Source organism: Pipistrellus kuhlii, unplaced genomic scaffold, assembly GCF_014108245.1.
Source record: "Pipistrellus kuhlii isolate mPipKuh1 unplaced genomic scaffold, mPipKuh1.p scaffold_m20_p_3, whole genome shotgun sequence".
NCBI lineage: Eukaryota > Metazoa > Chordata > Mammalia > Chiroptera > Vespertilionidae > Pipistrellus > Pipistrellus kuhlii.
Window position 1 is genome coordinate 128,179,684 of NW_023425529.1, and position 23,845 is coordinate 128,203,528.

At 34.4% G+C, this 23,845-nt stretch overlaps 1 protein-coding gene across 1 annotated transcript in view; it reads right to left on the reverse strand.

Moving 5' to 3' along the window:
- Positions 1-23,845, reverse strand: part of KLHL1 (kelch like family member 1) — a 318,170-nt gene that overhangs the window by 152,294 nt on the left and 142,031 nt on the right. Inside the window, exon 4 of the mRNA XM_036458020.2 lies at positions 21,943-22,139. Within this exon, the coding sequence (XP_036313913.1) occupies positions 21,943-22,139 (197 nt within the window). The remainder of the gene's footprint in view (positions 1-21,942; positions 22,140-23,845) is intronic.

The window sequence follows — 23,845 nt, forward strand, 5'->3', positions numbered from 1 at the left end:
TATAAGGAAGCTCCCATAAGACTCTCAGATGATTTCTCAACAGAAACTTTGCAGGCAGAAGGGATTGGCAAGAAATATTCTAAGTGACGCAAATCAAAGAACTAAGATTACTCTGCCAGCAAAGTTATCTTTTAGAATTGAGGAACAAATAAAGTGCTTCCCATACAAGAAAAAGCTAGAGCTTCCCAGACAAGAAAAAGCTAGAGTTCTAAACCACTAAAACAGTATTACAAAAAATATTAAAAGATGTTCTTTAAGAAGAATAAAAATAAAGATAGAAAATATTAATAATAAAATGACAATATAAATATATCTATCAATAATTACCATATTTTTCGGACCATAAGACGCACTTTTTTTCCCTCAGAAGTGGGGGGAAAAAGTCCCTGCGTCTTATGGTCCAAATATAGCCTACACATATACTTAAAAAAAAAAGTTTTTTTACTTGCCCGGCTCTGTGTGGTCTCTGTGTGCTTGCCCGGCTCTAAAATGGTTCTAAATGCTGCTGTTTACTTTACAGGGTTGATTACATGTGTTTATGACTGTGATGTTGGGTTTTAATGCACATAAAATATTTTAGGACACTATTTGTTTCAGAATCTTTTTTTCTTCATTTCCCTTCTCTAAAAACTGGTGCGTCTTATGGTCCGGAGCGTCTTATGGTCCGAAAAATACGGTACTTTAAGTGTAAATGTATAAAATGCTCCAATCAAAAGATATTTAGATAAATAGATCTGAATAACAAAATAAATGAACAAGCAGACCAGAAAGAGACTCATAGATACAGAGAATATTTTGAAGTTTGCTAGATGGTAGTGAAGTTGGAAAGATGAGAGCAAAAAGCAAAGAAGTAAAAATTGGTAGTTACAGAATAGTCACAGGGATGTAAAGTACAGCATAGGAAATATAGTCAACAATATTGCAATAACTATGTATAATATCATATAGCTATTAGGTTTATCTGGGTGACCATTTAGTAAGCTATATAATGTCTAATCACTGGGTTGTTTGCCTGAAACTAATATAACTTTAAATGTCAAATGTAATTTAAAAAATTAAAAATACTAAAGTATAAAGAAGAATGCATATGAATTTATCTGACAAGAGAATTTGTAGTTTTTCTTATCATACTATCAAATAAACATTGAGTCCTCACATCTTAATTATCCTACTTTAATATAATGAAACTATATTTATAAGATTTAATAATATAAATATGTAAATCTCCCAAAAGAAATTTGTGTATTTAGTAAGCCTAAATAAAAAAGACATTTAAACAAAATTTGGAGATAGAGAAGCTGATACTAATGTTTATTTTGGCCCTGGCCAGGTAGTTCAGTTGGTTAGAGAGTATCCAAAACCAATGAATACATAAATTGGTGGAATAATGAATCTCTCTCTCTCTCCTTTCCTTTTTCTCTGTAAAAGTCAACAAATAAACACACTAAAAAAGTAAAGTTCATTTTGAAAAGTATCAAAGTATCACAGATGCAGGACCAGCTGTGCAGGGAGGTCTAATAGTAAGTTCAAGGGAGTGTCCTGAGACTTCACCCTTGCCCGGTCTTTGGGTGACCAAGCCAGGCAGACTGAAACATTTCCAGAGTTTATCATCCAAAACAATCTATTCAGATATTTGGCTTTTTAAAAATCTCCATTTGACTTTGTCTCACCTTCAAGTTTCAGTTATAATTGGTTAAAAAAAAAAAAAAAAAAAAAAAAAAAAAAAAAAAAAAAAAAAAAAAAAAGCTTAGTAGATTTCTTTCAACTTTTTGGCTGGTGGAATGTAAACAGAGTACCCTCCTTACTCTTACAGCCCAGCTATGTCCTTTCATATCTCAAAGTAGAATCCACTTTGTCATCCGACTCAACTCATCTTCCTATAGCATGATATATATTAAAGAAAATAAGTGTCAAATTTATTTCCTTTTACATTTGACCAGATTTCACATAATTTGATAACTTTTTTCTTCAGAATTTACATTATTGATTTATATGTAATTCTCTAATTCAAATGTGGAAGCATTTTTCTTCTTTTTGATTCTTTTCATTCACTTTTTAGAGCTTTATAAAAGAAATTATGAAAGCAGTGCTACCGTCTTCACCAGAATTCCCATTTATTTAATATTTAAAATGCATGTGAGATTGTCAAACTCCAAATTTTGGAGCACATTTAATCCCAGCTTAACTTAATTTTAAAAGAAAATTAGGAAAGAAAATAAATGTTAAAGGAGTAAAGCATTACTTATATTTTAGTTCATAGTGTTATTTTAACAGGGATTCAGTCATTACCTAATGAGCCACTATAATAAAAGCTACATTTCTAAATAGATGTCACAGTAAAGAATTAGGAAAACTTATGTAAAACATGTCAAAAAGGCAAAGGGAGTAAAAAAGGTAATATAAAATTACACTTGGCTTGAAATAAATTGAGAAAGCTAAATTGGTGAGTAATATAATAAAAAACAAATGAGGTTTCTTAGGTACTTATTTGTTTTGTTTTGGCATGTTTACAGAAAATATTCAATTTTACTTAAATTCATGATAACCTGAGCTTTTTACATTATAAATATGTATATAGACATGCCTTTTTACACGAAAAGCAGTCACAGACTAAAGGGTAACAATGAATTCAGAATATTCTTCTTCATTTAATTTCTCATTCACAAATGTTCCTAAAAGAAAGAGTGGTCAGCAAACTTATTTGTTGAATCGTGTATCTCTGCCACAAAATGCCTCATAAGCATTCATTCTCCTCTGTATGCACTCATAAAGTAAAGGCTGAACATGAAATAAACAGAAATATTAAATATACAAATAAATAAACAGCCATAAATGTTAACCCCTAGTCCACTTCAGCGTCTTCATAAAGTAAATTTCTCCATTAAAATGAACAATTCATGCTGTTTCAGCACCAGCGTGGCAGATAATGAGGAGGCTTCTGCATGTGAAAATGAAAATGATCTTACTGACCAACTAACAGGCGAAAATATACTTTTTTTCCATACGAAAATTTAGCTACTAGGGAATAAAAACCAGGTTGCAATTGCAGTAACATTTTCTCTGGAATTAACTAAAAGCCTCTTTCTTCAGTAAAAGAAACATCATCAAATACCTTACTAGAAATCTGATAAGGTAAGGTTACACAGCAGGTCAAGTCTCTCCTATTGTCTGTGACAAGATTTATAATGCTTGTGTCTTGCAGAAAATCTATTAATGCAGATACAATGCCTGTCCTTCCATGTCAGTGCGATAACAGGGTCTATTCAGTTCAACTCAGTCTTACACAGCAAGGCTTAAGTGTTCCAAAAGAGCATTTGCTACCTAAAGTCATATATGGACTGAGAGCTGGAATAGTCTAATTAATCCCAGCTTGTAAATACTTCTGAAACTAATGAGTACAACCAATCTCTCTTAAACATCTATCCTCCCTATTTGCTAAAAGGTGGTTATTTCAAACTCAAAGTGGAGAAAAGCCTCCGAAGCCTAACCCTGTTCCTGTTTTTTTTCTAAATAGTGTGTAGAATTTTACTCCCTTTTCCTCCCTCACTCTATTGTGCCCACTCTATTATTTGTTCATTTGATCAATCCTATATAATAAAAGCATACTACGCTAAGTGTTTGACCGCTTGTTTGACTGTTCAACCAGTCATTATGACATGCACTGACCACCAGGGACAGGCACTCTGACCAGTAGGTTAGCTTGCTGCTGAGCTCTGGGTGATTGGGACTGAATGAGATAGGCTGGAGGCCCTGGAGGCCTCCCTCAGTCCCTCTCTGGCCAGGATCATGGGCTCCCTCGGCCCGATCTGAGCCCTCTCACAATCCAGAACCCCTCAGGGGATGTCAGAGAGCCAGTTTCGGCCTAATCCCCACATGCCAGGCCGAGGGATCCTACCAGTGCACCAATCTGTGCACCAGGCCTCCAGTTATTCAATAAAAACTTAGATCCCCAGAGCAAGAATGATGGGCCAGGTACAGAAACTGACCAAGCCAGAAAGCTCCAGATGCATAGCAAGGGGAAAATAGGAACCTCACTTCAAGAGTAACATTTCTTTCCCTAGCTTATTACTGGTAATGTGATTTGGACCCCAGATCTTTCATATCACAGGTCAGACGCTTTACACCTCTGACCTTTTCCTCCCCAAAGATAACATATAGGCCTCAGTTGTATTCCAGGCCCAGAAATGCAGCAAAACCAGACAAGGGATGCCTTGGCTGCCTCAGGACCAGCTGCACTGACTGATGACCTCTGGCCTGGCACCCACCAATCAGTGGATGTTCTAAGTGTGTACATACAGTATATTAACTATATTTTAATCCTAACAATGATATGAGATAGGTAGAATCTTTACAGTCAATGAAACTGAGGCACAGAAAATTTAATTAACTTGCTGAACTACACTCAGAATTCAAATTGTGAAGCCAGAATTCAAATTAGGGAAACTAGCTTCAAAGTCCAATTTTAACCTTTGCACTGTACTATCGCTCACTAACTTTCCTCCTTGAATCCCAATTCTTCCTCCACTGTTTCTGAGCCATATCTCTGAATAATGAGAACCGGATTTGTGGCCTTACTCTTGGACTGCCTGTCCTTCATTAGACAGGTGGTCTTGTGTTGTGTGTGCAGGTGGGAAGAAAGAATGAGGAGCAGATGGGTATAAAATGTTCATTAAGTCCAGACTACTTCCAAACTCCTCATAAGTGTAATCTCCAGCCAAACTTGGTCTTTTTATCATTACTAAAAGGCCTATCAGCCAACAATGCTGACTCATCTCCCTTCAGCCCTTTCTCATTTACAGCAACTGAAGATTGTACTGTAGAATGGAAAGAGAGAAACATGTTGGTTAGATTTTGTTCATGCAAAGAAAAATTGACAATTTAGGAAAAAGCTTTTTAACAGAAAACATCATTTCTATTGTGAGAATAGAGTTATGATCAAGGAAGCAAGTGGAAGAATTAGTCTTAAATAGTAGAAAGGGTACTTGTTCTTCCAAGATTAAAGGTGGACCTAGCTGTATTAATAAAAATGCAATAATATCTTTCATTAGCCTTGCACCTTATACTCTGTACTTTACATATATAGTTCATGTTTGGCATTATTTTTCCTCAGATTATGGCCAAAATAACTGATCTCTCTCTCTCTCTCTCTCTCTCTCTCTCTCTCTCTCTCTCTCTCTCTCTCTCTCTCTCTCTCTCATATATATATATATATATATATATATATATATATATCTCATCTCTTTCTTATAAATTACTAATTATGCTCAATTTGGCAGCTAAAAAGATGATGATACTTATTTTTCTGACTAATAAGCTTTATTTTGGCATTTTTATTATAGAAAAAATTCTTAAGTTTTCCTTCACATTTTAATAATAAGCATTTGCTCCCAAGTGTTATACCTTTTGTGATGCTTTTACAATGAAGTGAATTTCAATCTCTAGTCTTTCCAAAGACTTGCTTTAAGAGAAAACAAACAAACAAACAAACAAAACCAAATATGAGGCCTAACTGGTTTGGCTCAATGGATAGAGCATCGGCATGCAGACTCAAGAGTTCCAGGTTCGATTCCGGTCAAGGGCATGTACCTTGGTTGCAGGCACATACCCAGTAGGTAGTGTACAAGAGGCAGCTGATTGATGTTTCTCTCTCATCAGTGTTTCTAGCTCTCTATCCCTCTCCTTTCCTCTCTGTAAAAAAATCAATAAAATATATTTTTTTAAAAGAAAAAAATATGAAACATACTACTAGTATAGACTTGATAGTCAGGGTTAGGGGCTAATTATAAAAAAATTTGGATAACAATAAAAATAGTAAAATACAATATGTACTCATTGATTAAAAATGACAAAATTAACTAAATATATGTAACAAATAAAATTAACTAAATATATAAAACAACAAAATGTAAGAGCTAAATCCATAGAAGTCATATATGACAACATATAGTAGAAATTTTTGTGATCTTATATAAGTCAATGATTTCTTAGTTATCATATAAAAAACACAAGCAACAAAATAAAAAATAGATAAATTGTACATAAAAGTTAGAAACATTTGTCCTCAAAGTATACCATCAAGAAGAAAGAAAAAAAAAAACAATCCCACAAGATGGCAGAAAATATTTGCAAATTATATAGTTGTTAAGAGACCTATCTAGACTACAAGAACTTTTACAACTCAGCAATTAAAAGACAAATAACCTAATTTAAAATGGGCAATTGAGTTGAACAGATATTTCTCCAAATAATATAAACAATGTCCAATAAGAACATTGAAAGATGCTCAGTTTTCTTACGCATTAGGGAAATGCAAATCAAAATGAGAAGATAATCACTTTATACCTATTAGTGTGGCTATTGTCAATAAGAAAGTTAATTTTAAAATGTTATCAAGGATATAGGGAAATTGAATCCTTATGTGAAATTGTGCAGCTACTCTGAAAAACAGTATTTCAATGACTCAGAATATTTAATATAGAATTACCATGTAACCATTTCACTCCTGGTTACATATCCAAAAGAAAGAAAAATATTAGGTACAGCACTAGCTGGTTTGGCTCAGTGAATAGAGCACCAGCCTGAAGACTGAAGGGTCCCAGGTTCGATTCCAGATGAAGGCACAGGCCCAAGTTGTGGGCTTGATCCCCAGTAAGGGGCATGCAGGAAGTAGCAAGGGATCCTAAGGAGCCTGTATGGTCTTCATCATTTTACAGTCAATGAGAGAGATCTCAAATGAATTACTCAAGACACACAGATTTATTAAACTTAGTTAAAAAGTTGCATGTATTATACTTTTCAGTGCATTTTTTTCACTTATACTTTACTTTTTTTTTTTCTTTCTTTTTCTTCTGCTCAAGAAGTGTTGAAATCTCAAATACCTTTAGTTATCAGAAGATTATGGAAACTTTTGAAACAAACTAGTTAAAAAATGATATGTTGACCAAGAGTAAAATAACACTGGTGGAAACATATTCTGGACAAAATTAATAAGTAAGAGTGCAGCCTAGACTTTCAGCCCGTGTTTTAAAGAACAGCTTAAGAAATTATCTAGTTTAGTTTACCTATCTAGTTGTAAATTACTCTACAATGTCTATGCTGATAATATGACCAATTATCTCCTTAAATCTCAGTGGTGTTCTACACTAATATTTTTTTAAAAAATATATTTTTAATGATTTTTAGAGAGGAAGGGAGAAGGATCAAGTAGTAGAAACATCAATGAGATAGAAACATCGATTGGCTGACTTCTGTACGGCCCTCACTAGGGATGGGGCAGGCAACACATGCATGCGCCTGGTCTGGGAATCAAACTAGCTATCTCTTGGTTCATGGGTTCACACTCAATGACTGAGCCACACCAGCCAGGATACATTCTCAATATTTTAGCTATAAACTTCAAGGAATGTCAATAATTCTAAAATACTATTAATAAACATTTTAAGTACCAGTATTTAATATTTAGAATATGATATGTAAGAAACCTATTTGCACAAAATAATCCTATCTAATAATATAGTAATATGCAAATTGATTATGATTCTAAGACACAAGATGGCCGTCCCATGTGGTCAAAGATGACTGCCCCCATGTGGAAACAGATGGCTGCCACAAGATGGCTGGCAGGGGGAGGACAGTTGTGGGCAGTTGTAGGAAACCATGCCTGCAGGTTAGGGTGACCAGGCCAACAGGTGAGGGCAGTTGGAAAGGGACCAGGCCTGTAGGGGAGGGCAGTTAGGGTGACCAGGCCAACAGAAGGGCAGATAAGGGTGATTGTGCTAGCAGAGGAGGGCAATTTCAGGGGACCAGGCCTCCAGGGGAGCACAGTTGGGGAGGACCTCGGCCTGCAGGGGAGGGCATTTGGGGGAAACCAGGCCTGTATGGGAGGGCAGTTTCAGGGGACCAGGCCTTCAGGGATGGGCATTTGGTGAAGACCAAGATTGCAAGGGAGGGCAGCTGGGGGCAGATCCAGGCCTCCAGGGGAGGGCAGTTGAGGGGGACCAAGCATGCAGGGGAGGGCAGTTGTGGGCGATCAGGCCAGCAGGGAGGGCAGATAAGGGTGACTGGGCTGGCAGAGGAGGGTAGTTTCAGGGAACCAGGTCTGCAGGGTAGGTCAGTTGGGTGGGGAGCCCAGGCCTCCAGAGGAGGGCAATTGGGAGAGACCAGGCATGTAGGGGAGGGCAGTTGTGATCAGGCCAGTAGGGAGGGCTGTTGTTGAGGGGTAACCAGGCCAGCAGGGGAGGGCAATTAGGGGTGACCAGAAATGCAGGGAGGGCAGTTAGGAGTGACCAAGCCAACAGGGGAGGGCAGTTAGGGGCAATTGGGTTGGCAGGGGAACAGTTAGGCATCAATCTGGCAGTGGAGTGGTTAGGGAGTGATCAGGCTGGCAGGCAGAAGCCATTAGAGGCAATCGGGCAGGCGAACGGCTGGGATCCAACAGTCCTGGACTGTGAGAGAAATGTCCAGGGACCACCCATTTAAGCCCAATCCTTTGGAGATCAGGCCTAAATGTGTGGTTGTACATCTCTCAAGGGGTCCCAGATTGGAGAGGGTGAAGGCTGGGCTGAGGGACACTCCCCTCCATGCTTGAATTTTGTGCACCGAGCCTTTAATGTTAATAATAATGGTTTTGGATTAAAAAATCAATAAGAAATGAAAACTAATCCTTGTAGGAAATTATGTATTGTTCAAAATCTAAATATAAATTTAGATTTTGAGGCCTGGTACACGAATCCATGCACAGGTGGAGTTCCTCGGCATGGCCAGTGATTGGGGCCAATTGGGCCATCTGGCCAGAGATGGGGAAGGGACTGTGGGAGGTTGGCTGTGGGAGCACACTGACCACCATGGGGCAGCTCCTGCATTGAGTATCTGCCCCCTGGTGGTCAGTGAGTGCCATAGTGATGGTCAACGGGTCATTCAGTCAATTGGCAATAATGGTTGCTTATGCTTATATATAGAGAGAAGAGGCCCAATGCACAAAATTTGTGCAAGGGGCTTGGCCCTCACAGCCCCTCACAACCCTGGCTTTGTCTGGAAGGTTGTCCTGATGGTTGTCTGATGTTCTTCTGTTCAGTCTAATTAGCATATTAGCTCTTTATTATATAGAATTATGTTTGCTTTTCAAAAACAGATAAGGAAATTCTTGATTACTATATAAATTGCTATTCTTTGGCCAGTAAGATAAATCTATTTTCTACTACTGTTTTATATTGAAGAATACCATTGAATGTCGAGATGATGGTTGGCCTGTGTTATTCTTTTTACCCAACCTATTTTTGGAGTTGGAAAGTTTTCATTTAATGATTTATCACAAAAGTTTTTTGTTTTTTGTTTTTTTTTTCTTGGAATCTACAGCTTCATTGATTCTCATCTTTATTACCCATTATGTCAGAGTATGTAGTATCTATGAAAATTTATAGATATTGGTGTTTTTTAGCTTAAGGTATGGTTATTCCCAAGTTTTATTTGTACTAAGCTGAAATATATCACTCATTTTTCTGCCTTTTTGAAATAAGGCAATAATTTTTAGAGCATTCTATGACTTGAATAGTAAAAGAAAAAACAACAACAAAGGGGCATAGATTTACAACAATGAATTTCAAGTGAGTTCATAAAAATGTCTGTTTTCATTCCAAATGTTCTGGTAAAATAATATTCTTTTCTATGTCAAGTGATGTTTCCATCACTGACAACTAACAAAATGTGTTTTACCTGTTGAAGCAGACTGTTTAAATGCAAACCACAATGTTGGCAACTTACAAACCAAGCTTTAGAGTCTTTGATAATAGTTGAGATTTTCAAGATTTAATGACATGCTGCCACATAATCTTTCTGAATAATTAAGAAAATAAAGCTTGCTACTTTCTTCTTTTGAAGAAAAAGAAAATACATCATTGCATCCTCAAATGATATCTGTCAGCACATTTTACAAAGTAAATTTAACTCATTATTACAATACTAGAGGGGGGGGGCGGTCCTCAGCCCGGCCTGCCCCTCTCACAGTCCAGGAGTCCTCAGGGACAGGAGATGACCCAGTGATCAGGGGAAGTTGAAGCCCCCATCACACCTCTGCTACTGCCATTGCTGGCAGCGCAAGCCTTGGCCAGCCCTGGTTACCTGAGCCTCTGGTGGCCCCAGGCAGCTGCCATCCAAGGCTTGCCTGTACTCGGGCTGGCCCTGGGTGGCTGGGGGACTGTGGATACTTGGGGACTCTGGAGGCAGGTATGCAGAGTGGGTAGGCCCACCTGGGGATAGCCCGGACTTTGCTGTAAGCCGGTTGCACCGGCAGAGTTGAGTGGACTCGGTGCTGCCATCTCGTGTCTGTGAGCGTCAACATCTTTGAAGACATGGAGTCAATTAGCATATTCCCTCCTTAGTGGCTATGGGTGCTGCCATCTTTGTGATGACGTGAAGGTCAATTAGCATATTCCCTCTTTATTAGATAGGATTCTAATTGTTGTCTATATAGGGTGGAACGAAAGTAAGTTTACAATTGGTCATATGAAAAATAATACAATGATTAATAAATAATAATATAAAAAAATTTTTATTTTGTATCCTCACAACTATAAACCTATTTGTGTTCCACCCAGTATTTCCTTCATTATTATTTTTAAAAAAAATACATTTTATGGATTTTTTACAGAGAGGAAGGGAGAGGGATAGAGAGTTAGAAACATTGATAGGAGAGAAACATCGATCAGCTGCCTCCTGCACGTCCCCCACTGGGGATGTGCCCACAACCAAGGTACATGCCCTTGACTGGAATTGAACCTGGGACCCTTCAGTTGGCAGGCCAATGCTCTTTCCACTGAGCCAAACTGGTTTTGGCTCCTTCATTATTTTTCTAATTCTATGTCAAGTTTATAAAAATTTAAAATTTAAAGATTAATATGCTAACAATGATCATAATACAACTGTATATGTATAATTGAAAACTGTATATTTTTAAAAATGTAAATTAGAATTACATAGAGTATACTATTTACCAATATAGCTTTCTTCTAATTAATATATGCAGTCAGTGCTGATACAGATGCCTATTTATGTATGTAAATATATGCATTTACGTTTTAATCAGTGACTAGGCATAATAAACCCCGTTTTCACTTCATCAATTTTTATCTAGGTTGGTCAATTGCATTATATTTATTTAAAAAGTATGCATTTTCTTATACATTTCATATTATCCTCTGTATACTCATCATTTATTCATCCATATCTCAGATATAAAAATAGAAATGCTACTCTGTAAATTGATAATCTGCTTATTCTCATTTCAAATAAAATTAGAGCAAAAACTGAATTCCATCTTTACTTATATATTTGGAAATTCCTCCATGTTCTTTTAACTTTAGATCCAATTAAAATGCAAATTATCTTCAACAAAGGCTTGAATAGTATAATATCTGGCTTGAAATTTTCAGTCTTAAATAAATTAGTATCAATGAAATAGCCCATTTTGTTTAAAAGGTCTTTAATCTCCATTATTTTCAAGAAAGTCTTTTTTAAAAATTGTGAATTATATAACTCTAATTCAACTATAATACTTTTTTATGTCTCTCAAATAAACATTGTCTAATATAAAAATATAATTATAAGTGCTTATTAGAATAAATCCTGCCATAAAATACTGGTATACTATTTGTTGAATTTACTTAGGTCAGGATCTGAATCCCCCTCTTTAGAACTTTGCTGATTTCTGGTCACTATTATCCATCAATATTTAATTATTTACAATGTGTTGTTTTATGTAATTTCCAATCATATCAATATATAAAAATAGGATACATTGATGATAACCATTCTGACAGGTTTGTCATTTTGATTTGCATCTCTCAGATGGTTAGTGACTTTGAGCATGTTTTCATATGTCTCTTGGCTTTCTATATGTCCACTTTGGAGAAGTGTCTATGTAGGTTTTTTGGCCATTTCTTAATTGGATTGTTTATCTTTCTGCTGTTAAGTTGTATGAGTTCCCTAAATATTTTGGAGATTAAACCCTTATCAGATATATCATTTACAAACATCGTCTCCCATGCAGTGGAGTCTCTTTTGTTATTTTAGTGATTATTTATTTTGCTGCGCAGAAACTTTTTATTTTCATATAGTCCCATTTGTTTATTTTCTCCTTAATTTCCATTGTCCTAGGAGATGTATCATTAAAACATATTGCTATGAGAGATGTCTGAGATTTTGGTGCCTATGATTTTTTCTAGAACTTTTATGGTTTCAAGCCTTACGTTTAAGTCTTTTATCCATCTTGAGTCTACTCTTGAGATTGGTATAAGCTGGCTGTCCAGTTTCATATTTTGCATATAACTGTCAAATTTTCCCAACACCATTTATTGAAGAGATTGTCTCTGCTCCAATATATGATCTTGCCTGTTTTGTCAAATATTAATTGAGCATAGGGCTTGGGTTAATTTCTGGTTTTCCTGTTCTGTTCCACTGATCTATATGTCTGTTCTTGTGCCAGTATCAGGCGCTTTTGAGTACAGTGGTTTTGTTGTATAGCTTGTTTTCTGGTATTGTGATTCCTCCAACTTTGTTTCTTCTTTCTCAAGATTGCTGCCGTTATTTAGAGGTTTGTTTGTTTGTTTGTTTTTTGTTTTTGTTTTTTGCTTTCACATAAATTTTTGGAATATTTGATCTAGGTCTATGAAATATACCTTTGATATTTTAATAGGTATTTCATTGAATCTATATTTGTAGATTACCTTGGGTAATATGGACATTTTAATGATGTTGATTCTACCAATCTATGAACATGAGAATGCAAACTGGTGTAGCCACTGTGGAAAATAGTATGGAGTCTCCTCAAGAAATTAAAAAATGGAACCCACATTTGATCCAGTCATCCCACTTGTAAAAATATATCCTAAGAAACCTGAACCACTCATCAGAAAGAATATATGTATCTCTATGTTCATGGCATCATGATTTACAATAGCTAAGACTTGGAAACAGCCTAAGTGCCCATCAGCAGATGAATGGATAAAAAACTACAGTACTGCCAAGACCGGTTTGGTTCAATGGATAGAGCATTGGCTTGGGGCCTGAAAGGTCCTGGGTTTGATTCTGGTTAAGGGCATGTACCTCGGTTGCGGGCATATCCCCAGTACGGGGTGTGCAGGAGGCAGATGATCGATGACTCTCTCTCAAAGATGTTTCTAACTCTCTATCTCTCTCCCTTTCTCTCTGTACAAAATCAATAAAATATATTTTAAAAAAAACTACAGTACACTTACACAATGGAATACTACGCAACAATTAAAAAAACAAACAAACAAATTCTTACCATTTGTAATGGCATGAATGCTCCTCGAGAGTATTATGTTGGATGAAATAAACCAGTCAGAGAAAGATAAGTCTCACATGACCTCACTCATATGTGGAATTTAATGAACCAAATAAACGGATGATCAAGAATAGACCCAGAGTCATAGAAGCATGAGCAGACTGTTGAACCTCAGAGGGAAATCAGGGGAGGGTGGGTGGAAGAGAACTCGTATGCATATATGGACACAGACAATGGGGCTGTGAGGACCTATGGTGAGGGGGAGGATGGGAACAGGCTGGAAGGGGTTAACGGGGGGAAAAGGAGGACCTCTGTAACACTTTCAACAATAATGATTAAAAGAAAAAAACAGGAAACATTTGGTTTGGTATGAATTATTGTGGTAGCATGTGTCGTTTATGTTGGCTCACCAGGTTTTATATTTATCCCCTGATAGAATGGTGACCTTTAATGAAATCTAAATTTAAATAAGAATAATTTTCATTTGAAGTACTAAAAACTTAAATATAAACATTGAATATGAAATAGGTCCACTGAAAACATAAGTATATACAAACATAGTAAATGAAATATGTGTTTCAGATGCAATTATTAATATTTATAATATTTCTTCCTGTTTCTTCCTGACTGGTTTGGCTCAATAAATAGAACATTGGCCTGCAGACTGAAAAGTCCCAGGTTTGATTCCGGTCAAGGTCATGTACCTTGGTTGCAGGCACATCCCCAGTAAGGGGTGTGCAGGAGGCAGCTGATCAGTGTTTCTCTCTCATTGATATTTCTAATTCTGTATCTCTCTCCCTTCCTCTCTGTAAAAAAAAATAAAAAATAAAAATAAATAAATAAATAAATAAATAAATAAATAAAATATATTTTATAAATATATTTATAATGTTTCATTTAAATTTATAATAATACATTTCAAATTATTTTATTTTAAATCGTTTGTTGCTTAAAGTATTACATATGTCTCCTTTTTCCCTCATTGACCTCTCCCTGGCCAACCCTAACCTCCAGCACATGCCCTCACCCAATATATGGATGTATTTATTCACTTATTCTTTTTTCCCCCAAATATTTAACATATGTCTGAAACGATAAAGGTGCTACAATAAGAACTGACAGTGGACATATCAGATGCAGGGGTAACCTCATGGAATATGTAATCTAGCCCTGATCATTATGTCAATATATTTACAGTAACTGGGAACCTGGGGAGTAAATCTGATACACTATTAAACATCATTTTCCCTTGAATTTATCTGATTGTACAATAAATTTCTGAAAGTATTCTTTTAAGAAAATGATCTTCACCATCTCTACTTTGTTCTCTTTACAAAAGGCAGACTGGGTTTCTCTTCAGGCAAAGATTGATTTATCATGTTTCTTTTGAACTATATCTATCTTCCTCTTTAAAAAAATATTGTAAATATCCTTAAACACAAGTTTATCTTTAATAGAAAAATGGCATTAAAATAAAAATCTAAAATGGAAGCATAGAAAGAAATTAGCCTTATGTGATTCAATGCCTCATCAGAAAATATAAATATAATATAACATTAGTTCATGATGTGCAAATTATTATAATAAAGTGAGACTTTCGTATGAATAAAAAAATAGAATTTTTTCTCATTTGAACAAAAGTAAATTATTAATTGTATTTGCTGAACTAGGCTTTGCAAACTGAAAAGGGCAAAAAGTTTCTGGCTTTTCTTTGTTCTGACATCACATTGGAAGCCCTTTGTGAGCTATTCTAATCATGTAGGAATATTGCTTAGCACAGAAAGGCACTCTATTAATTAGATGATTTCAATCATTAAACACTAACAGACAACTTGCAAGTTACAATGCAAGTCCTTTAGATATGTATTTATGAAATAGTTTTTAACATTTGCATTGCTTCATGAGCCATTATTATATTATTGCCATAGCATCAACTCAAGACACACAGCCCCCTAGGAAAATTTAAATCTGCTGGACAACAAGAATAACAAGCCCAATACATTTTAATAATAAACTTTACTTGTGTTGTGATTTTATACAACTTTGTGATTTAGAAATTGATCAGTAAAAGAAATAAAATTAAAAATGCAAATGAAAGAATTCTTAAAATGAATGAAATGCTTTTCAAATAGACCAATATTATTATCACTTTCATTGTCAACAAAAAAGCAGGACATACTTCTTAAAATAGAATGGTCTTAGTTTGGGTAATTAAAAACATTTTAGGTTTTTAGGTAACATATTTGAAGAGCATCTGAATAGAAAAAAATGGACTGTGTTTAAAATGAACCCTCAAAAAGCTTATAATTTTCATTGGATAATCTATGATTATGCTTAGTCAGCCTTTGAAACTGTTATAAATGGATATTTAATTATAGTTATGTTATAGAACCCTACTAAAAGCTCTCTATAGTCAAACTACAATTGTTATAAGTGGATAATTATTTGTTATAACATTACTACTTATTATACATTTCTATTAATTTTTCCAGTGTAATCTGCATATCTTGTTTGTGTATGACACCATGCATAATTAAAAATAAGTTTTTAAAGCTCCTTTACTACAATAACCTTTCAGTCTTAGGGAGTACACTGTAATTTTGCCAATGGCTGAGTTAGAACACAAATAAAAACTGCTTGTACAGAGTTGTGAGTCTAATTTATGGACAAAGCAAGTAAAGAAAAAACAAACAAAAAAAAACAGGAATAAGAGGAAGATCCTTTCTAGCTAGACTTCCACATGCTTCTTCCTGTTTGTGAACATTAAGCATGAATGGCAGTTGTCCCCCAAGCTACTCTTTGTACCCATCCTGACAACTTCATTTCTTATAAAGTTACTAAAACAAATTTGAAAGTCAAATTTTGCTAATTTTCAACTTAGTATTTATATATTAAGTGAAACTTATTACTCAGAATATATATATATATATATATATATATATATATATATATATATTAATATATATATAGCAGCAAAAAGGAGTAACCCAAAGTAATGCATGTAAAAAAGAAAAAGACAACATTCAAAACACATTTTAGTACTAATGCATTATATCATAGTCCTGAAGAAAAAAGAAAAATATGAATGATGTAAACTTTATTTTAATGACTTAGAAAAACAAATAAATTTATTATCCCAAAGGAAACTCTAATTCATGGTGAATACGAAGGGTTATTGTTAAAGCTAAAAAGCATGCTCCTAGCTAGAAACCATGAAGAATGTGTCAGGTATTTCAAAATCATGACCAGAAACCACATCAATCAAGCTTGTTCTTTTTCTGTGGCATTGCTCTAATGGCTGTGAAGGACACACGGATGATGCATGTGTAGGATTTTTTTAGTGTAACAGACTTTTAAAAGGCAGCTACTCTTACAATCTCTCAGGAAGCTTTTATGCTCCAGTTCTGTTCTGTGACTTAAACCTTTAAAGGCTACTGATAGAGCATAGTGGCATCTAGTTAGTTCTGTCACCACTGCTTCTGCCTCCAGCGTAAACATTACGAAATGTTTTATGCCATGCTGGTAGCACCAGTCAGAAAGCGAGAGTAAAAAAAAAAATCAGACATTAAAAAGAACAACAAGTAAGGAACAAAATATGGAATTCTTTGGTATCATCTCTGTTTTTGGTTTAAGATATCAATTTCTCTAAAAATATCCAGATATCAGAAATCTGACTTAATATTATGGGTATAGTTATTAGTGTATTAGATACAGCATGGAATTTGAAGTAAAATCCACATTCTACCATGCTCTGTCTGTTGTTCTTGAGTAAATTATTTAACACCCCTAAACCTTATTTAACTATTTTAAATAATGGATATAACACAAAACTTGTAAGAGTTTTGAAAGGATTAAATTAAATAAGTATGTTTACTATAGAGAACCATCCCTGATACATACTATACACTTGTGTATGGCCAGTACCAGTAGAGGTAACTGTTATCATCAAACACAATGAAGAAGCTAGAATTACCCCAGTCTCCCTACAGAAGTTTAAAACAATGCTACAAAGGAGCTACCAGATTAATGGCATAAATAGACAACAACAACAACAACAACTATTATATATATGCATAATTAAGACATGATGTATTTAGCACTCTGAATTATATAAAGCAGTTTAAGGAAATAGAGAATTTTGAAAACAGTGTCACTTTATATACAACTAGAAACCTGGTGCATGAAATTCATACACAGGGGTGGAGGATATCCTCAGCCCAGCCTGTATCCTCTTCAGCCTTGGTCCCCTTGGGGGATGTACGACTGCCGGTTTAGGCCCAATCCTAGAGACCTGGCCTAAACCGGCTGTCAGACATCCCTCTCACAATCCTGGACCGCTGGCTCCTAATTGCTCACCTGCCTGCCTAGTTACCCTTAACTGCTCCCTCTGCTGGCCTGATTGCCCCTCACTGACTCAGCATGCTGGCCTGATTGTCCCTAACTGTCCCTCCTATCAGCCTGGTCTCCTCTAACTGTCCTATGCTGCTGGACAGGTCACCCCCAACTGCCTCCTCCTTGCCAGCCTGATCTTTTTTAACTGCCCCCCCCCACTGGCCTGGTTGCCCCCAGTTGCCCCTCTCCTGCTGACCTGGTTGCCCCTAACTGCCCCCCTTCGCCCCCCTGGAAGCTTGTCTCCCCCAACTGCCTCCCCTGCCAGCCTGGTTGCCTCATGCAGCCTGCTTTTTCAGTCATTTGGTTGTCCCTCACTAACCCTCTTGCCAGTCTGGTCATAATCAGTCATCTTGTGAGGATGTGAGGGTTAATTTTCATATTATCTCTTTATTATATAGGATATTCAGAGAGATTTCTGTGAAAGTGACATTTGAGCAGAAATATGAATGAGACAGAGGGAAAAAGGATATAAATGTTTGGTAGAGTGTGTTTCTGACAAAGAGAAGAAAAAATCACAAAGATCATCAGGTGATAATATGCTTGATGTAATAAAAAACAGTAAGAAGGTCAGTGTGGCTGGAACTGTGTGAACAGGAAAATAATGGTAGGAAATGTGATTGGAAAGAAAGTTAGAGGAAAACTATATGTAATCTTGTTGGCTGAATTCAGAAGTGTGAAGAATCACATCCTGAAAAAGTAACCAAAGAACTGTGTGATTTAATTAATACATTACAAGGTATTAAATGCATTGTTGGGCCAAAACCAATTTCATTGAAAAGCTTACTCTTTGACACAGAAGAGTTTGCAGTACAATTATGAAAACCAGTCATAAAGACATAAAATAGATAACTAATTATTTAAGGGATGACATAACATAACCCTAAGAATAGGAATACTAAGATAAGAAAAAGAATGCCATGAAAAGATTCAAGATATTTCTTAGTCATGGATTAATTTAATTAGGAAACTGAAGGGTCACTTAGGATTAAATAACAGAGATTCCAGACAAAAATAATATCTCAAGTGAAGTACAAGCAAAAGGGATCCACAGCACATATGTATGTATGAAGGGTAAACCAATTATTTCTTTCTTTCTTTCTTTTTTTTTTTTTAACTATGTCCATGTAGCTAGGTACAGGGTCCTATGCATATCAAAATATGGAGTTTGATGAACTACTATTTTGGGGTATGTGTTGAAGAAAATGTAGCTTAAGAAAACAAGCTACTCTGTGGATTTGGAGACCTATCAGCTTTTGTATAGCGCTATGGAAGTCAAGGTTAAGGACATTTCTACTAATAATCTCAACATTTAGTTTAATAGGGAATTCTTCTCAAAAACACTCCGTAGAGGCACCGTATTTCATAAGAATCTATGGAAGGCTCCCATCAACTTTTTCAGTCTACAGTAATGAAGGAAGTCACTTTCAAGGTCACCTTTAGAACTTATTTCAACTTTCCATCTGCCCACATAGGTACCTGCAACTGTGTGTGGAGAATAATGATGTCCTATTTAACTTTCCATTTCTTATGTGAATGCCTCTTATTGGCAAATTCTAACCCAGAACCATAAGGAGAAAGGATTTCTGGAAAATGCAGTTCCAGGAGTCTCTTCCAAAGGCAGATCTGACCTCGGAGGGAAGTGGCACTGGTGATCAGTATAAATAGACAACCCAGAAGAGAAAGAAATATCAGAAAACTAAAGTTGACTGAAATTTTCATTGTTCTTCATGCATAGCAAATAAACTATAATATTATTTTATATATTTATTTTGAACAGATTATACTATTAATAAAAGAAAACAAAATGATATTTAAATGCTAGTGTTTTGGATACAAGTTTATTCTGTCAAATACATGAAGACATTTATTTTCATTTCCTAATAGTATCCAGCCACAGGAACCCATAGTTTTTCCAACTTTTCTTAATAAGAAATGATAAAATATTTACTATTCTTGATATTCTCATCTGTTTCTGCTTATCATTCTCCAATGTTTTAAAAAATTTGATGTACATAATTAAACACAGGTCTCATAATGAAGTCTGACTACTAAAGAACAAGGGTAGCTATTTCCTTCAATTATTTTGTTGCTATCTTTATATTTATGCCACCAAACTTCAAATGCTTTAAAGTTGATTTCACACTTCTGGCTAATAATGAGCTCACAATAAAAATGTTCCAGTATTTTTAGACATGAACCACTGCCAAGCTGGGTCCCTTCCCTAAACAGATTTTGGAATCATCCACAAAAAAATCAATAGCTGAAACTAAATAAATGAGTGAAATTTCTGAAGAAAAGTTAACAAATAATATATTATAAATAGGAAACATATACCAGTATAGATAGCAAGTTAATATCTAGACTTTGAAGACCAAGTTCATATCTAAAAAATCTTAGCAAGAAAATTAAAATTTAAACAAATAAATCTTATTTTTGAAATAATAAATAATTATAGCAAATAAAAAAGTTAATTCAGTCCTGAAGATAATAGGAAAATTGGGATGTTTTGCTATAACATCGTTAACAAGAAAAAAAATCATAGCATAATAGGTTTGCTCACAAAGCACAGACTGAATAGACTGGATGAGGACATATGCATGGTTAAATAAGGATCAGAAGCAAATATGTGGTGCGAAGTTATAATATGAGATACAAGCATTCATCTCAAATTTTATGGAACTGAGAGAAAACTGTCTAGAAAGACAACTGTTCAATACATTTTCTTCACTAAAATAGCAACCCATGCACATCTAAAGAATACTAGAGCTTTTGCCTCCAAAATAATTTGAAATCATTTAAATTTCAATAGACATGAAATTTCATTTAAATTTAACTTATATTAAATTTAAATTAAATGAAAAGTCATTTAAGTTTGAACAGACATGTTAGCTAAAGCTCTTCTAGTTTCTGTTTTAAATACATTTTATTATAAGGCATACATTTTAAGTGCCTAAAAATATTGCTATTATTGAATGACAAATTATAGAACAATTTAAGCAGCTGCAAGAAAAACATTTTTATTACTAAATTAATATTTTCAAACTGAATCAGAAGGGACCATTATCCCTGTGGATATGGAACCATATTGTTCTTCCGCTTAGCTAAACCAGGAGATCCTAATTATAATAAAATGTGTATAATTAATTGATGACAGTTGGACTTTGATATTTCAGTTGATGAAATATTTGTTTACATTGATTTCATATGGTTCATGCAATTTCAATAGTAGTACAGTACCCAGTCATGAAAAATTTTGAAAGAAGTATTTGATGATAGAATTATAAAGCATGTATCTTTCCTTGTATTACTACATTTTCACGTAATTTACTAGTTTTCTTAAAGGATTAAAGAAGAAAACTAATATAATATTGAAATTCTATCTAAGAAAAATAATTGGAAGACTTTTAAATGACTAAATGTTTTATTAGTGGTTTGAAAAATTGTTTAATGTCAAAATAAGAGCTTTTTAATAAATAGTAATAATAAAGCTTAATGAGTTTTACCTTATATGAATTATTCTCCTGACTTGGAAAGGCAAAATTCTATACTTTAAAATTGATTGTTCCAGAAATAATAATCAAATCATTAATAAAGTTAATAATAACAATAGAAAAAATAGTTAGCATTTTTATAGGGCTTGCTTAAGACAGAGACTATATTAAGTGTTTTTAAAATTATTATTTCTAGGGTGAAAACTTATGAGGATAAAATTGTTGTAATTGCTTATTTTCTTTTAGAATGAATATAATGTAAAAAAAAAGTCACACCTTAAAGTGTACAATTCAAATGATTTTTAGTATCTATATAAATACCCATCTCCAAATATCATCACAGTGGAGGTAGAAATTGAACATAAATTTTTGCTTGATACAATTCAGTCCATAGTGGAGAGGTTGTAAGAAAAATGCAAAAGAAAAATTTTAATAGCAGAAACTGCTAGCCCTTCAATAAAAAAATTAAATAGATGGGGGGAAAAGGGTAGCTGTGAAAGTGCGTGTATAAAGATAGATATTCCAGGAACAGCAACTTATAAAATCTAAAATAAATAATATTTATATCTGTATTGCCTATAAAATATAAATAAAGCCATAATAAAGTCCATTATGTAATGTTTTGCATTGTATTCCATAATAAAAAGGCACCTATCATACAAAATTTATGTTAAAATTTAAAAAGTAGTCCAATGCAATGACAGTATTTATTTTAGCCTTTGATACTACAGCTATGCCTCTAATATTAAATTTTCTTACCATTGTGTAGCTGTGAGCCACCTTCATTAGTTCAATGCACCCTTGAGCATCTGCAAATGCTCGGATTCCTAAGCAGTTGGAAGGATGCAGAAGCTTCATGAGGAAATGGCAGCACACTTCCACTACTTGGGGCAGCTGAAGAAGGCAGGCTGCGGAGAGAAGGTTTTCAATGGTGTCTTCCTTTAATTCCAAGCAACCTGCACAGTAAGGGCAGAGAGTTATAAAATTGCTTACAACATAACATGTATGATTGTGTTTCTCAAAACTTTAGGCCAATCTGCTAGATATAATTTGAACCTATATTTATAGTCAAGTTAAACATAAGTCCATAAAGTCCAGCATCTTGCTTTGTTAATGAAAGTTAACTTACAATATTATGTGCATAATGAAGTGATCGCCACATTAAGTATAGTAACCATCTGTTACCATACAAAGTTACGATGATATTCCTTATGTTGTACATTAAATTTCAGTGATTTATTTTATAACTTAAAGTTTGTACTTTTTATTCCCCTTCACATTTTTCACCCATCTCGCTCCCCTTCCACTCTGCAACCATTAGTTTGTCCTTTATATCTATGAACTTTTTTATGTTTTATCTTTTTTGTTCATTTGCTTTAGTTTTAGATTCCATATACAAGTGAAATGATACTGTGTTTGTTCTTCTCTGTCTTATTTTACTTAGCATAATACCCTCTGGGTCCATTTATGTTGTCCCAGATTTCAAGATTTCAGTTTTTATGACCGATTAATATTTCATATCATATATGAACCACATCTTTTTTATTCATTAATCTGCCAATGAAAATCTAAGTTGCTTCAGTATCTTGGCTATGGCAAATAAGGCTGCAGTGTACATAAAGATGCATATATCTTTACAAATTAGTGTTTTTATTTTCTTCAAGTAAATATCCAGAAGTGGAATTGTTGGGTTTTATGATAGATATCTCTAGTTTTAACTTCTTGAGGAACTCCCATATTTTTTTTCATAGTGACTGCAAAATTTACAATCCCACCAACATGCATAATATTTCCTTTTCCTCCACATTCTTGAAAACATTTGTTATTTATTGTCATTTTGCTAATAGTCAACCTGATAAGTATGGTGATATCGCATTGAGGTGTAAATTTGCATATCTGCGATAATTAGTGATGCTGAGCCTCTTTTCATGTGGCTGTAGGTCATCTGAATGTCTTCTTTGGGAAAATATCTGTTCAGTTTCTCTGTCTATTCTTCATGTAATGTTCAAAATCATCTAGTCCATACAAATGCAGTTTCAACTGAATTATATGTATCCACTTCAGCAGATGTTTTTCCTTTAAAAGTATGCTCAAATGTTAATAAAAATAACTAAAGTTTACTAATACCTATAAATAATATCTGAGGGCTTTAATTCAAACTTTATTCACAAGATCAGCAAGACAGGATATTATAATTTGAAAAAATGTGTTACATATTAACTTCTTTCTTAGAATTTATAATATACATAACATATTACAGTCATGGCAACTTCACATATGTTATTATCATGACCATAGTACTGTTAAAATAATTTTATGTGTAAAACTAATATTAAAATGGCAGGTGGATGTGTGTATGTGGTGTGTGTGTGTGTGTGTGTGTGTGTGTGTGTGTGTATTTGTATTTTTATCTTCCCTATTCAACTCTTGAAAAGTGATTCAGAGATAGTATTATATCAGTGTGATAAGTTATAGGATATTTAAAATATTTGTTTATAGAAATAATTTTTCAGTTTAGATTTAAATTTTGGGTCTATTCCTGTTTTATAACAATTTTCATAACATTTTTACAGGCCATCTATCCATTCTTTCTTATTAAAAAAAGAAAAACTTTTGACTTCTGGCAGTTTAACTATAGACTAATTTTTATAAGTTACTTATT